This window comes from Aquila chrysaetos, chromosome 20, assembly GCF_900496995.4.
Source record: "Aquila chrysaetos chrysaetos chromosome 20, bAquChr1.4, whole genome shotgun sequence".
Taxonomy (NCBI): domain Eukaryota; kingdom Metazoa; phylum Chordata; class Aves; order Accipitriformes; family Accipitridae; genus Aquila; species Aquila chrysaetos.
In genome coordinates, this window is record NC_044023.1 from 13,120,059 (window position 1) to 13,134,991 (window position 14,933).

Genomic DNA, 14,933 nt, shown 5'->3' on the forward strand with positions numbered 1-14,933 from the left:
CATTGTCTAACACAAAGCTCATTATATTCCACAGAACTTTTAGTATGTGATAACTAGGCCTGAGAGGAGCTTTTGCATGCAATATTGGAATTCAACAATAGATTGAAACTAGAGTTTCTATAGGTGTACAGAGACAAAGTTTTGAGAAAATATGGAACTGCTGATCAAAGAGACAGCAGTATCAGTTGTCATGGGCACTTAACCTCTCTGTGTCTTTGATCTGAATTAAAAATGGTACAGATTTGAAGCCAGTCCCTTCTAACCCAGCTAATTTCCAAGCTGCAAGTTAAGTTGAGCAGGAAAGAGTCACTAGAATTGCCATCTTGCTTTTTACATTTTTGTTTTTGTTTCATGAAAAATGTTGATCAAATTCTGCTCCTAGGACAGAACAGGTAACTAGCTGAACTCTCAACTCTTTAGCAGGCTGGGAAAAACATTGTATTAAAACTAGAAGCTGTAAGATAGTTAGATCTTTTTGCATTGAAAGGCACAACTAGTAAGGAGGAGGCAAAAGCCTTTCCTAGCTTAAAGAACAGTTCTGTTGTCTGCAGGCTTGTAAAGTTAGCTCTGGACATGGTTCATTTTTTAAAAATTATTCAGAAGAAAGCACAGGTCTGCATGGATAATATAAACCAAACTGAACCTTTTCACAAGAAATTTTGCAATGATAGATTTCCAAAAAGCATGTTGTTTTCAAGCCACAAACGGAACAAAATGTTCTGTCATAACTGAATCATTCATGTGGATTGCTACTCTAAGTAAGCAAAAACGAAAAGGTTTTGTTTGTTCTGCTGTGAAACAACTGCAGGTCATAGCTCTGGTTTGGATGATAACAAGAGAAAAGAGAATATTTCTGACTTTGGCAGCACTTCTACTTCACCTTGCAGCACAGCATCTACCTAAGGGATGTCAGTCCAATAAAGGCTACTATAGAAACTGCTGGCACTGCTCACATCAGAAGTGCTGCAAAACACGTATTGTTAACAGGCATTTGTCAACTGGCATTTACTAATTAATACACAGAATAAAGAAATGGTGTGAACTGCCGTGGTACCTTTCTTTTTAAAGTCAGAACAGTTTTCCCTCAAAAGCTGCCTAAGACTTCTATTTAACTCCCATTTACCAGATTAGGAAACTGAAGCATGAGTTTTCTCTCAGCCACAAACAGAAAAATCACAGTCAAACTGGGAAGAAAACCCAGGTCTCTCGGTTCCATGCTACAGTGAGGAATCCATTCCTCTCCCCTAACTAGGAACTTCATTTACATGTTAGTTTTGCTTGGATTTTTTAATAAGCAAGAGGCCAGACTCGGGTAAAGCCACAACATTGTGCATATATGATCCTTTATGACAGAAGTTGGCCCCTTAAGTCAGCTTTTGCTTATGTAAGCTACAGAATCAGAAATCAATATCTTCCCAGCCTTTGGGAGTGATGCTACCCTTGAGGGTGATGTAGATTTCTACCTGTGCTTTCTCTGTTCTGCACTGCAAAACTCAACGCCACATGTCCACCTGTCCCTAGTCCGTGGCCTTGGGGCATACCAGAGGCTGCAGGGATGATGTGGTTTTGGCATTCACAATAACCACATTTGTGCCTATCCACAGACACTCAGGGTGGTTGTTCATTAAATGTTCCTTCTGCCACCACACACCTGCAGAGCATTCAGACCCACAGCATTTGTGGGTTTTCTTGAGAGAATAAATTAGGCTCATACAAAACACAAGTCTAGAGTATGTTGCTGATGCCAAAGATCTCCTCTCCTGAAAATGTTTCCTACATGTATTTTGCAGTACTTGGATTAAGGCATGTGTATTTATTGCCATTTTTTGATAGAGAAGAACAGAGATTATACAACCTTAAACATCCCAGCTCCAATTTTAGACAGGCTTTTACCCACCTGCCATTATTCTCAGAAGATCAGGGATAATGTTGCTAGGCCTGACAGTAAAGTGCGCTATGATCTGGCCAGCTAGCATGCAAATATTTACAGCTAATCTGATTTGCTTGGAAAACGACCCAGGATTGCACTTTAATTAAAGCCTTTTTTTTTTTTTTTTTTTTAATTCCACTACTTGTTGTGAAAAATGTTGCAAAAGTAGCAGAAACAAGCAAGCAAAAGATACAGTTTTTTGTTTCCTAGAATTCATTTTGACTCTAAAATTATCTGTGCAAAATACACAGGCACATACAAATGCATCACAGAAAGACAAAGAACTGGTCTTTACATCATCATACACAGCTTGCTATGTTTATGGTATTATGTTTAGTGTTTCTACTGGGCTGTCTTTGCTCTCTCTACTAAATAAAGTTCTCCCCATCTATGCAGTTCATAACTGAGCATTCCTCCATCCAGACAGGATGTTTTGGAGTATTTTGAGACACCAACTGCCAAGAATTATCACAAACTGCCTAAGCAGAATGTGCATGGGGGAGGGTGAAACTGATTTTGTGAAGCAAGTTGCAAAACCAGCAATGTCCTACCTGTGCCCAGTTGCTGAAGACCTGCCCATTTCCTCCATAAGTGACAAGCTCCTGGGGAAACTGAAAAAGGCAATTTAACAATAATAAGGCAAGCACTTTTCTGAAACGTTTCACTGTATCTCCGAGCTATTTTTTTTAATCTCAGTAATAAATCTTTTCTAGAGCTTATTGCATCAATGCTCTCTAGACTCTTGAAATCAGAAAATACCATCATAAAAGTGATAACTTAAGAAAAAAATTAATTTTTCTCTTTCAAAGTGAGGTGTTTGTTATTGTTATAATGGTATTTTGGATGCAGAATGCTACAAAGTGATTACTTGATTGCACTTTCTGTATAAGACAGACATCCCAGTAAACTCCCTAAAAGAGGGACTGAGTAAGCTTATAGTTTGGTTGCCACTGGCATTTACAGCTGGAAGAGTCTATGACCAGCAGGGCATAGTTGCATGGCCTCTCCCCTGCCATTTGCAAACAGATGCATTACACTGGGTAGTGCTGGTAAGGATGGACTTTGGTCCTGTAACCCTGTAGTCAGTCTGTCCTTGAGGGACGAGCTTTCAAAGATACAGGAAGCATCAGCACTAATTTTTCAACATAAGCAGAAGCAATTGTAGAAGCAATGTACTAAGTGACCAAGTATGTAGTGGGAGCTGGAGTGAGCCTTGTTGGTGTTGCAGGAGGCCTCAGAGGTCTGCGTTAGGACCAGGACCCACTGTGCAGGATTAAGAACTGCACACAGCAGGAAACTACAGAACTTAATACAAAAGACCCCAAACCCCAGGAATCAAAACGTAACCACAAGAAAAGTACAGAATCACCTTTAGTCCCTTGCAGGCTTATCCTCACAGAAATGGACATTCTAGCACATCACCCCATAAGCAGACTGCCTCGGCACTACTGAAGTTGGCCTGCTTAGCAAACACACACTGCAGCCACCAATACATGTACCTTGGGGCACAGAACCAGCAAAAGGCCTATGAACAACTAAAATCCTATTCAATCCATGGAAGGAGGATCATCTGCACAAGGATTAATTTCACCTATATGCCTAAAGTGTACAGTTTTTATGTGAGAGCACATACAGAAAGTAACTCGCAGGTTTGCTGCTGCCCTATGAAACAAGCTTCCTTACTTTCACTTTACCTTACCTGAGCCACAGAGGGATCCAGATTATTCATGATCATCAACATAATGGCAGCAGCTGATTTGGTCTTGCAAGGGTATTCTCCTATGGGGTATGCTCTGAAACGGTAGTCACAAAAATTTCGGAGGGACACTCTGACTCAAAGGCAACCACAACAATATACCCCACAGAAATATCCCTGCATGCCAACGTATTTGTTTAAGTTGCAAGCCTCTATTCATGAGGGAAGGAAAAAAAAAAAAGGAGAAGGTGCAGATTGGAAATGACATATATACCTTAAGAGACAAATCAGGTTTTAACTGTTATCAGAACTAAGCAAAGAAAAAAAATTGTTATTCAGCTTATCATTTGCTGAATCAGTTAATCACAATTGGTTACAAATGTAGCGGCCAAGAGCTCTCATTGCTTTTTAACTGGATTATTTTGGGGATGCTGGAACTGGCCTCTGCAACACAGTTGCCAGGCCAAGCAGCTAAGCCCTGCAACGCCAAGGAAAACAGCATCAGTGGAAGTTGCCTTCAGGCTCATCAGCCCTTGCTATTTCAGATCCTAAGAAAAAACACCCAGCTTGAATTTCAGTCCCAAAGAAGCTCTCAAAAACTGAATTAGTTAGGAGAAATATGGGCCTTTTTACTGAATAAGATGCATTTCATTCAGAAACTTAAGGTGAGGTATGGGAAACCCTCACAAAGGTATTCTGCGTCAGGTTTCCTAAGACTGATGAGCTTCAATGTCAACTACTGCGATCATCTCACTGTTATCTTCTCCACCATCTGTTTGTTATATCAAATTGCTCTAAAACTTCTAGTCCTAGATTTATACCGTAGCTCTTCAGGGCAGGGACAGTTCCTTTGCTGTGTTTGCACAGGTCTTAGTACAGTTGTGCTGAGGCCTCTAAGGTATGATTCCAAAAGGAAGTATAACCATTGATCAAGAGTTTTGCTCTTTCCCTTTCTGTGAGCAGCACCACCATTGCAGATGCTGGAAATTCCTAAAGGTAGATAGGATCATTTGCCATGGTTTCTAAACAATCTTCCTTTTATTGGACCACAGATCTTCAATTCCCGGACACTTGCTTCGTACAGGGAAGACAGTTACACTGAAAAGGTTAGGCTAAAGAGTGCCAACTACAAAAAAAAAAAAAAAAAAAAAAAAATTGGACATCCGCTGACCAGCTCATGAGCCAAGATCTGGAATGTATATTCCACAGATTTAGCAAATGGGCTCCTCCCATGATCATATGCACTTTATCCTATCTTTTTACATCGGGATACTAAAACAAATGCCTTGTAGTCATTGCCAAACCAGGAGGGAAAGCATTTCAGTTTTTCCACAATACTTTTTTAATTAGTGTTTTCTGCTTTTCTAAGCCTGATGTGGTAAAATAACAGGATTTCTGTGGAATGATAACAATTCATCAAGAGGAGATATTTCTGCATAATATTGCTCAGAACATAAGAACCCCAAAGTTCAGATATCAGCTGAGTGTGCTGGTATGGGAACATGGCTGTTAAATGGAACAGAACCAAGTTGGACTGTGCTCCCTGGGACACACAGAACAAAAATCAAATATGACCAGACTACAGAGAACAAAAGTAATTTTCTTAATCTGAGACTGTAAGAATCTATTACAGTGATCAGTGAAATGGCCGCAAAGAAAAAAATATTTGAAGCTATCAAAGAGTCACTGATGCCAGTGATGGAAACAAGCTGGTGGACTGTCTCATCCAAGCCTACTTGGAAGGTGCCCTCATCTGTAGTTCAGGACTAGTGTCCTCTGAAGTCCAGCTCTGTAATATCTTTCAGACTGCCTTCCAGTTGTCCTCCCCTTAGCTGAATTCTGCAAGAGCTGACCCCAGACTAGTATGGACAGCACAGAAATATGGATGTCTGTGGAAATCAGAGTGCTTTCTCGTTGCTTGCTTTATTCAGATTTCTGTGTAGACATTAACCAGAGCCCTGCTGGATGCAAAAAGGAATCAATCAGTCTAAAAAAAGCAGCTAGCCCCTGGCAGCCCTCTCTAAAACTGTTCTGCTTCACAAACATTAGCCCCATCAGCCCTAGAATGAAGTGATGCTCCAAGATCAACAGGCACAGCATATTACAAACCAGGGTCAGATACAGGTTCCAATGATGGAAAAATGTACTGTCTTTCTTTTAAGCCCAGAAGGCCTTCTCTGGGGGACTGGGAAACAACCAGCCCCTCACAGCAGGTCTCAAGCCATCCAGTCATCTGATCTTACCTCTTGGTTCAGTTGAGACTTGACTTGCAGCAGCTCAGGACTATTGCAAGTTTTCTGTCCAGGTTGCAATCAGCGGTCTCTGAGTAATGACTGGCCTCTAGAAACTGAGACTTGCCATGGGGCAGAGCATTTGGGATCTCTGTGTATGGTAAAGCTGGCATCACCAAGCACAGAACCTTGCACAATCCTTTCCCTGTGCTGAGTGGTGCTGAGCCTTCCAGCAGCAACACTGTCCTGGCCCTGCCACAGCCTATCCAGAAGGGTGCACACAGTCTCTCTACTAGTCCCATGGGACTCTCATGAGGACAGAGAACAGGATGAAAGCTGGAGGATGAAGGATCACTGTTACACAGCTTTACAGAAGAGCATCCCAAAACATGCAGTGTGCCCCACTGAAAACGAAACCACTGCTATCTAACGATACACAGAACATCCAATTTATTCAGATGATGCACTTCATTAATATGTTATATGACTTCTACAAGAGGTAAATTAGGACACAGCAATACCACTATTTAAAGGTCAATCCCACCGGTGAAAGCTGGTAAGCAAATGGCAGCCAAATACAATGTGAACCATCCAGTCCTTACCTCATCTCAATATCTGGAAAGAATCGGTACATATAGATATGGCCGTACAGCCTGAGCTCTTCAGCAAATTCCAGTGCCAGCTTCTTTTGTATTTCAGGTGGGAAATAACGCAAGGCATTGCGCAAAGCCAGCTGCCAAAAAAACCCAAAAGAGACAAAAATCGAGGTAAAAGAGAAATGGAGATAGGTGGGTGGCCCTGAACTTTAATCAGACTCAGCTAGAAGCCTGCCTAAGCTATCACAAGGATGATATAATTTAGAAGGCCAAGCTCACACCAGGAGTGCTCCATTCCTTCTTTCCTGCTGAAGTGTTTCTACCTGCATCTTTCCTTGTAGATTCAATTGCTGTACACATATAACCTTCCCCTTCCCACCCCCCCCCAAATCTGCATGGAGAGACTGTGGAGATTTGTTAAGGTAGCGCTCAATCCTATCAATATGAGACATGGACGAATTCCCTCTCACAATGCTAGGGGGCACTGAACTACCAAGGAAAACATTGTTCAGAAATCCTTAGACTGAGACCCTGAACTCCTAGAGACACTGAAGACCCTACTGTACTTTCCATTAAAAAAAAAAAAAGGATCTTAGTCCTGAGTTATGTGACATACTCCCAGATGAAGATGTTCTTGGGCTAAGTTTTATTAAAGATTCACTACATTTAGCATCCTAATGTATTGCAGAGGGTGGTGGTTTACATTATTTTATTGATGCTACATGTATCACTTCCAAATTAGCTAAAGTGATTACTAGGCACTGAATTAAATTCTGCAAATGATACTGATGTGGCTTATACTCCCTATTGCCTTCAAGGACATTACCCATGGTTTGCAAAGTACACTATGTCCTTTTGGATGAAAGAAACCATAAATAAATCACTATCTTTAGTAACAGTCTGTTAAGTCATGTCTCTGTATTCCACATTCCATTTCATTAAAACCATAATGAGAACAAAGATTTTGTAATCTTTAAAAAGCCAATTTCATACAAAGATGTTAAAAGATCTTGTAAGTTCCCTGACAAGTGGTGAAGCTATCCAAATGACTTTTAGTTGAGGAGATTCACAAGTCATATGGAATTTCACATCTTCATTAGGCTGATTTTTAATGGCTGTGGAAAGGATAGAAAGGGATCAAGCTTGCTTCCAAATCTGAAAAGAGTCTACAAAACAACCAGGAAAGCCCAGTTTTGGAGAGGGATGAGTATAGCAAGGATACCCCACGTTTGTGATGTCTGCCATTGGCACTTCAAAGGCATATGGAAGTGACTATTTTCTGGAGGAATTGAAGGGGTGGGCTGTAGTACAGGTATCTAGAACAAAGGCATCTAGAACCATCCAGTCTAGGTATCATCACCATCCACCCTGGTAAGATGTCCTGAAGATCTCCATAAAGCCCTCAGCTCAGTATCAAACCTTCTCATTCAACATGACTATGGTCTGACTCTTACAGCTAGAGCTCCCCAGTCCCTTCATTTGAGTATGTTGGTCTCGCATACCTTAGAGCACACTGAAAGCACATATCTCTCAATCTAAAAATGCCCATACTAAGAGAGGTTTTTGTTGGCTTACTTGCTACTGAACAGGCATATGGCTCAGACCTTTCAGATCAGTGAAGCTATACTGATTTACACCATCTGAGGATCAGACCAGTAAACCCTACAAATTTGCCATTCCACACAGAGAATGACAAGGGGGAAAATCTATTTACCAGATGAGAAAATGCAAATTCCATCTTCAAATACCACCTTATTCTTCTCCAGTTAGATAAACAGTCATTTTTCAAGGGCACATTTATTAATGAACACAAAAATCCCAGCTATATCCACACCATGACCAAATATGTGGGGATTTTCAAAGTCAATCTCAGAAGCAAACAGCCATCACAGTGGGTTCTAGATCTGAGAAATTTCTAAAGAAAGAATAAAATCACCTACACCCCTTACAACAGCAAAATCAAGAGGAAAACATTGCCACATTTGGCTTTTGGCTGCCTATGAGAACTACAGAGAACTATCAGGATGAGTGTTTTGCTTCCAGTCTGGCAAGGATCACCCAGTCTTTGATCAATATATTATTTGTATTATAATGAAACTGATGGGCAAATATTTTTCCTTGCCCTAAAAATACAAGCAAGCAAAATCTGTTTGGATTTTCAAATAAATTCACTTACACTGAGCCTCTATCCTATTAATGTTACACAGTAGCAGAGCCTGAATTTTGATGATGCAAACATTAATGAAACATGAACTTGGATGTTACATGAAGGGTGGGAAGGGCGCCTTGGTTGCACAGACAATAGAGATCTTATAAAAGAGGACTAAGACTGTGGCTTGTTTAGCTTAACTGAACAAAGGTGACATTTGATTGCTGTCTCACTGCAGGATAAATGTCAAAGCAGGAAGGAGCTTCAGGAAAATGCTGGAAAAGGAATAAATAGCTGTGAATTAGCCATAAAAATGTAGTCTTGAAATTAGAACAATTTAAATATAAGAGATTCTGAAACAGTCTGTCAATAGGAGAGCTGGGGCACTTAAAATTGCTTAGATGGAACCTGACTGCTTTATGAAAGGGCAATTGACATGTGCATCAGGAAGAATTTTGCATATTCATTATTGAGTCATAAACTGAATAACCTGAGAAAGGCACATAAGGAGAAAATTCAAATAGGCTGATCATCATGCTTTTGTGAAAAGGCAATACAAGGTCATTACTCCTTACATTTCATTAAAGCACCACATAAAACATTGTTCTAACCTTTAAGTAGGATTGATTTACCTATAGCTGACACATTGCATTCTGAATATTAGACATTATGCTTTTGATATTTAGTTGTTCTTCCTGTTCATAACTTCCACTGACAGAAGCTTAAGCTGCACATGCTTAGCACCTCTGAAAAACCAGGTCCAGAGTTCAGTGGTGTCTTAAAAAAAATAATCAATTGCACTTACACTCCTGAGCCTGAGAGGTTGTTTAAAAAAAAACTTGCCCTGAATTTGCTGAGTTACTGATTCGGTTCAGCTCAGTGCAATGCAAGCATCAGGCGCAAAGTCTTCCTCTTAGATCTGCCAGCTGGATCTAATATTTGATTCTTGTGTTTAAGCTCTAGTCACTATTAGGGTGTCTTTTTTTTTTTGTATTCACTGGCATTTATATCCGGTATATCCTGCTGCTATTTAATCAAGATTCAGACCTCTCACTGTCAACAAAATGTAGTCAAAGGAAGCCACGAAATCCTGCTCCAATCAATCAACTGTAAATATCTTCGTTGGGGGATTCTCTTGAGAAATCAAGTATACCAGCCTCTTTGTTAATTGGTGTTTGTTGAAGAGCCAGTGTCTCTTCAGAAGGAATGTTATTCATTTTCATTTTCCAACAAGATCATCAAGACTTCCAATTTAAGGATCTTGAGACACTCAAACACTAAGATTTGCAGTCTGCCTGTTTACTGATGGAAATGGAAGCATGAGGAGAGGAAGTGACTAGCTTAATTCTACAACAGTTTCATTCTTAGTTCTGCCCTTTTTCCAGTGGAGCTGTTGCTTGCCTCCCACTTGTCATCCTCTGCCTGATGATATCCAGAATCTTGGGTGACACTATTCTCTAAACAGCAACTGTAAAAGCAAGATTATTGTTGTTTCATGTATTATTCTTCCTGATAGGTCCCAGTTTAGATCAGCTTGGCTGGGAAGTAAATATGGCAATTTCTGTCTGGCCATTGCTATAAACGCCCTGGGGGCTGTCAAAGTTTAACCAAGTTCTTTATCATCCAGACGTTCCAAAACAGGAGCCAACAAGTTCACCTTCCCAATCCACACAAACTTTTAAAAGCAGCCTCATTTCTAGATGTGCAAAGCAACCATTAAGGTCAAATGTTCTGCTTCTTCTCTAGAAAGCTAAACAAGAACTTGAGGTGCTATGTGACTCACAGGCTCTGGTTTTCAGCTCTTTGTACTAGGATGTCATGAAGCAGCAAGGCCCAGCTGCTCCCTAAGGGTTAGGGAGCCAAGCAGAATAACACAGGCAGCAGTTCAGGCACCTCACCAGCCAGGGTCCAGCCTCATAGTACCTGAGGAAGGTGAGCAGGGCGGCCCAGTGAGGGCAGCCAGGTTACACCAGGAGTCCAGGTCATCAGGCGAGATCATGGTGACGTGCAGGTCTGGGGCCAAGCTAGGAGTGCAAGTCAAGATCAGGTCTGGTGATGGTTACCACAGAGAGACAGGGCCCAGGGATCGCCAAGAAGGTTCATAGTGGCAAGTCAACCCAAGGGTTGGAGATCAGATCCATGAGGTCCACAGCCAGGTACAGGGATACCCTGTGACAGAACTAGAGACAGACACACCTCCAACATAACTGAGAGTAAAGTCCCAGGCCTGAGCTTAAATGGAGCCCCTAAGCCTATGGGCAGAGGGCATGGGTGGAGATCTCAGGTGAGGCTCATCAAGGTCATCAAAGCCCATTACTGACTTCAGGGCCCTATGACTGCAACACAAATGATACTGCAGTTAGGTAACAGATGATCATGCTGGAGTAGCAGGAAGACTGTAACATGACTTGGCTCTAGGATACGTAAGGGAACGGTGGCATGGATGAAGACATACTATTTTTTTCTGATTTTGAGCAACACTGAGAAGCGCACATTCTTCCCAAGTTGCTCCAGCTTTACTGGAATGTCAGTGAGTATTGAGCATGCAACATTCTTGTTCTACAAAGGACAAACCACACATAAGATTTTAGGGGTAGTTTCTTTGTAGCATATTTACATTAAGATACAGATGCTGAGAAACAGAAAGCTGGGATTTCCTGAGCTGTGGAGGGAAAGAGAGAGGATGTGGCTGTTTCAGGCCTCAAGCAAAGAATGTTGAAGGAAGAGAACTCAGGAAACACATAAACAGAGTCAGTTCTGAGAAATGGCTTCATTTATCCAAGAAGATTAAAGTTGGTATGATAGGAAGAATTATATACCTCTTCAGCAAGCCCCAAAACACACAGAACTTTATAAATCTTACTTACAGGATTTCTATTATAACCACAAAAGGAGGCCCAAGAAAATAAAATATTGGCAGTGCTAAGGTTTATTATTGTAGAAAAGGGCTAAAACTGGAATGAAGGCATATGAAGAGAAGGACAAATCCTGAGGAAATCAGCAGAGCATTATTAACTTCACTTCTGTCAAAGCTCCCCCTGAGTACTTCAATTAGAAAATGAACACAGTGTCATACATAAAGACAAGCCTCGCAATATGCTCAGCATTACACCCTGTCAACAAAATCTGGAAGCCTGTCTTGAGACTTAAAAACCAACTTGTAGACAGACAAACCTTTCTGTCTACATGCTTTTCTAAGCACGGAACACCTCTTAAAAAAAAAGAGATTTGACCTTTCAGATATAAAATAAATACCAGCTGAGCCTCTAACTCTGTGAAGAGTTTAAGGCAGAGGATTAAGAGTAAAATGAATCAGAAATTAAGCTTTTAAATCTTTAACAGTCTAATAAAAAACCCAACTAGTGTGACCTCTTATCACATGTGGTAGGTAAGGAGAGATGAGGGTAGGGTGTTAGAAAGTAGGCTGGAGCCAGAAAATCAGTCTACTGCCATCTCCCTGCAACTTTTAAAGGAGTCAGGAAACTCCTCCAATTTCTATCTAGGAAGTGAGGACTTTGTCATTACCTTTCTCTCCCCAGGTAAACAGTAAAGTTTGGCAATCTTTTGAGAGATACCATCTCCTCTCCTGCAACATGGACTCCTTCATGCTATAGCAGACTTCTCCTGGGGAAAAGTGACTTAGCAAGGGCAAGGAATAAAATGGACATGATTGGCAATGTTCTGACACGCAGTGAAGCTCACTCCCCACTCCTTTATCTTCACAGCCGTCACCACATACCACAGTCCCCTTCTGCACACTTAGTAGCCACACTTCCACGTGTCTGAGCTGTCCCAGGCACAGACAGGATGCCTCAGCCATGAATGCTCCTGACATTGAAGTAAATCCTCTTTGGATATCGGACAGCTGTTCCTCTTTCTACCCTTTGACTCCCCTCTCCTCTCCTTGTGGAAGTAGACTTTGAAAGAATTTGGCTGCTGATGCCAGTGGGGAACTCCCACGAAGGCAATGAAGTTGCATGCAACTTGTTAGTGGGGAAGGAACTTCTGTGTTCTGACCAGAATGTCACATTGTAAGTGATGTTACATGTGATGAAGCACAGACTTACAAACTAAGGAACCCACCTTACTCTCTCCCACACAAATTCCTAAGGATCTCCACCCATTGACCATTATTTTCTGCTGCTGATTTTTTTTAAACCTCTAACATGAAATAATGCAATGATTACTTTAGTGTGTACATAGACTGTTCAAACAAAAATAGACAGGAAAAGAATTACACAACTAAAGACAAATAATTAACTCAACTCCCTACAAACTTGCCTAAATTCCAAGATGCTTCAGGCTACTGGTTAAAACAAATTATCTCTGGATCTTTTATGCAAATATACAAATGTGTAGCTTGTACAATGATACTGATTCACCACATTTGATTTTTATTGTATTTGAGAGGTTAGCTTTCACTCCCATACATATGCAGTGTTTTTGCAACAGCATTCATAATTTCATCTCCAAGGAACAATGCTGGATTGACAGCATTGAAGTCTAATGCCTCTTGTTTAGCCATTTAAAGTCACGGAAGCTGTTGTACGGCACATCTCCTTCATATCAACCTGCTTAACTCTGGGGGAGGAAGAAAGCAAGCAAGCAAAAGAGTTTCCAGTATTTTGTCCCATTACCCACTGAAATTATAACATCAAGGAAATACATTTGCCACAAAGTTAGGTGCACACTCAGAAAAGCACCTGAGGCAATCAAGTCTGCTGCTGCGAGCTGCATTTATCTGAAAGGAAGAGAATTGAGGCCCTGTGAAACCCCAGGTTACCTTTTTCTCCTGAGCAGTGAGATTAGGGGTTCTCACGGGTGCATGGGGTATTCCTTTCCTCCGACCTCTGTTTTCAGGCAAAGGGTATAGAGGAAGGCCACGACAGATTTCCTTCAGGCTGGTCATAGCTGCTGAGGAAATACGAGGAGGAAAGGCAAGGGAAACTGGAGAGGTACAAGGAATGGGGAACGAAGGGTACAGGTAAGCAAGATGCTAAGCAACTCAGATATACCACCACTCTGGGGTGATCTCAAAGAGGACAGCCTGTCCTCTGGCTTTTGCAAACAGGCCTGTCAAGCAGAGAGGGCAGGCGACACAGGTGACACACCTCCCCCCTCTGTGCCATGCCATTGGCTCTTCCCTCCTCCCCCAAAATGAATGATTCACAGTTTTGCTGTTTATTCTCTGGGTGCTTTGTCAGCTCATGCTGTGCTAAGCCACTAGAGCAAACTCAGTCACTTTCCAAATCATCTGATTCCCCCAATGTCCTAGTGAGAGTCATGGTCTGGAGCATGAACCTTGCCTGAGACCTCAAGGATTGTGCATTTACATTTCTATAGTTTAGGAACTAACTAAAAATTATTATTATTCACATCACTGTTCATACACACTGTTCAGCTAAGATGGGCATTCTCTGTTTGGCACCTCTAGGTATGGGCTGTTCCTCAGATCTCATCAATTTGTCTTCTAGACAACAGCGGTTGCCAATGATAACAGCAAAATTTCCCCCTTAGGTGTTATCTCCTCTTAGCTCACAGGCATGAATGGATTTTAGTAGTATTAACCTGGAAATGTTAATGTCATTAGCACTGGTAATGGTTTTCTCAAGACAGGCAATAATTGGGAGGAAGAATTTAGGCTTTCAGTTCTAAGTCACTTTTATACCCTACAGTCATCAACAACTAGAAAGTCTTATGGTACTGCCATCCAGACATCACAAGTAAATGAACATACTTAACTTTGATTTTCCACTCACAGTGCAACATAAACTTTGCTCTCCATTTTGAATTGTTGTTTAAATTTTACAGGAGTTTCTTGACCTTTATTACATCCATAGAACTACAACTCGTGACCAGGGAATTTTTCCAAATGCCACAGTTTAAGCCTGGTGAAATTAACTGGGAGAAACATTTCAGGTAGGAATGAGCCTAAAACCTGGGAATAAAAAAATACCACATTTTCCCACAAAGGCAGCCATCAACAAACGTTGACAACAAAGCACAGTTATTAAATGACAGCATCTCATTAATGTCACATTGGCTTTAGCTCTAGGACATACTGCACGTCCCCAGCTCCCACAGAATATGCTTGAGTTGAAAGAACTCAGAACGTCCCAGGGGAGCTGAGTGCACAGCAGACTCAAACCCTCTGAAGGATACTAACTGTCATTTATGGCAGGAGAATTTTGTTTTGCAATTTTACAGTATTTTAGCTGTTTTCAAACAAAAGGCAAAGACAAAAAGGAGAGGAGAAAGCCGCCTTCATATTTTAAAATTTTCTATTGTGTTTTCTTATTAAAAACACTTTAAAAAGGAAGAGAAGGGTAAA

The 14,933-nt window shown here is 41.1% G+C and overlaps 1 protein-coding gene across 1 annotated transcript in view; it reads right to left on the minus strand.

Annotated features, from left to right (window-relative positions):
- UROC1 (urocanate hydratase 1) overlaps positions 1–13,667 on the minus strand; it is a 43,872-nt gene extending 30,205 nt beyond the window's left edge. The window contains exons 1-4 of the mRNA XM_030043895.2: positions 13,386–13,667; positions 6,460–6,590; positions 3,630–3,723; positions 2,482–2,541 (exon numbers count right to left, since the gene is read on the minus strand). Of these exons, the coding sequence (XP_029899755.1) occupies positions 2,482–2,541; positions 3,630–3,723; positions 6,460–6,590; positions 13,386–13,511 (411 nt within the window). The 5' untranslated portion in view covers positions 13,512–13,667. The remainder of the gene's footprint in view (positions 1–2,481; positions 2,542–3,629; positions 3,724–6,459; positions 6,591–13,385) is intronic.
- Positions 13,668–14,933: the final 1,266 nt, after the last annotated feature.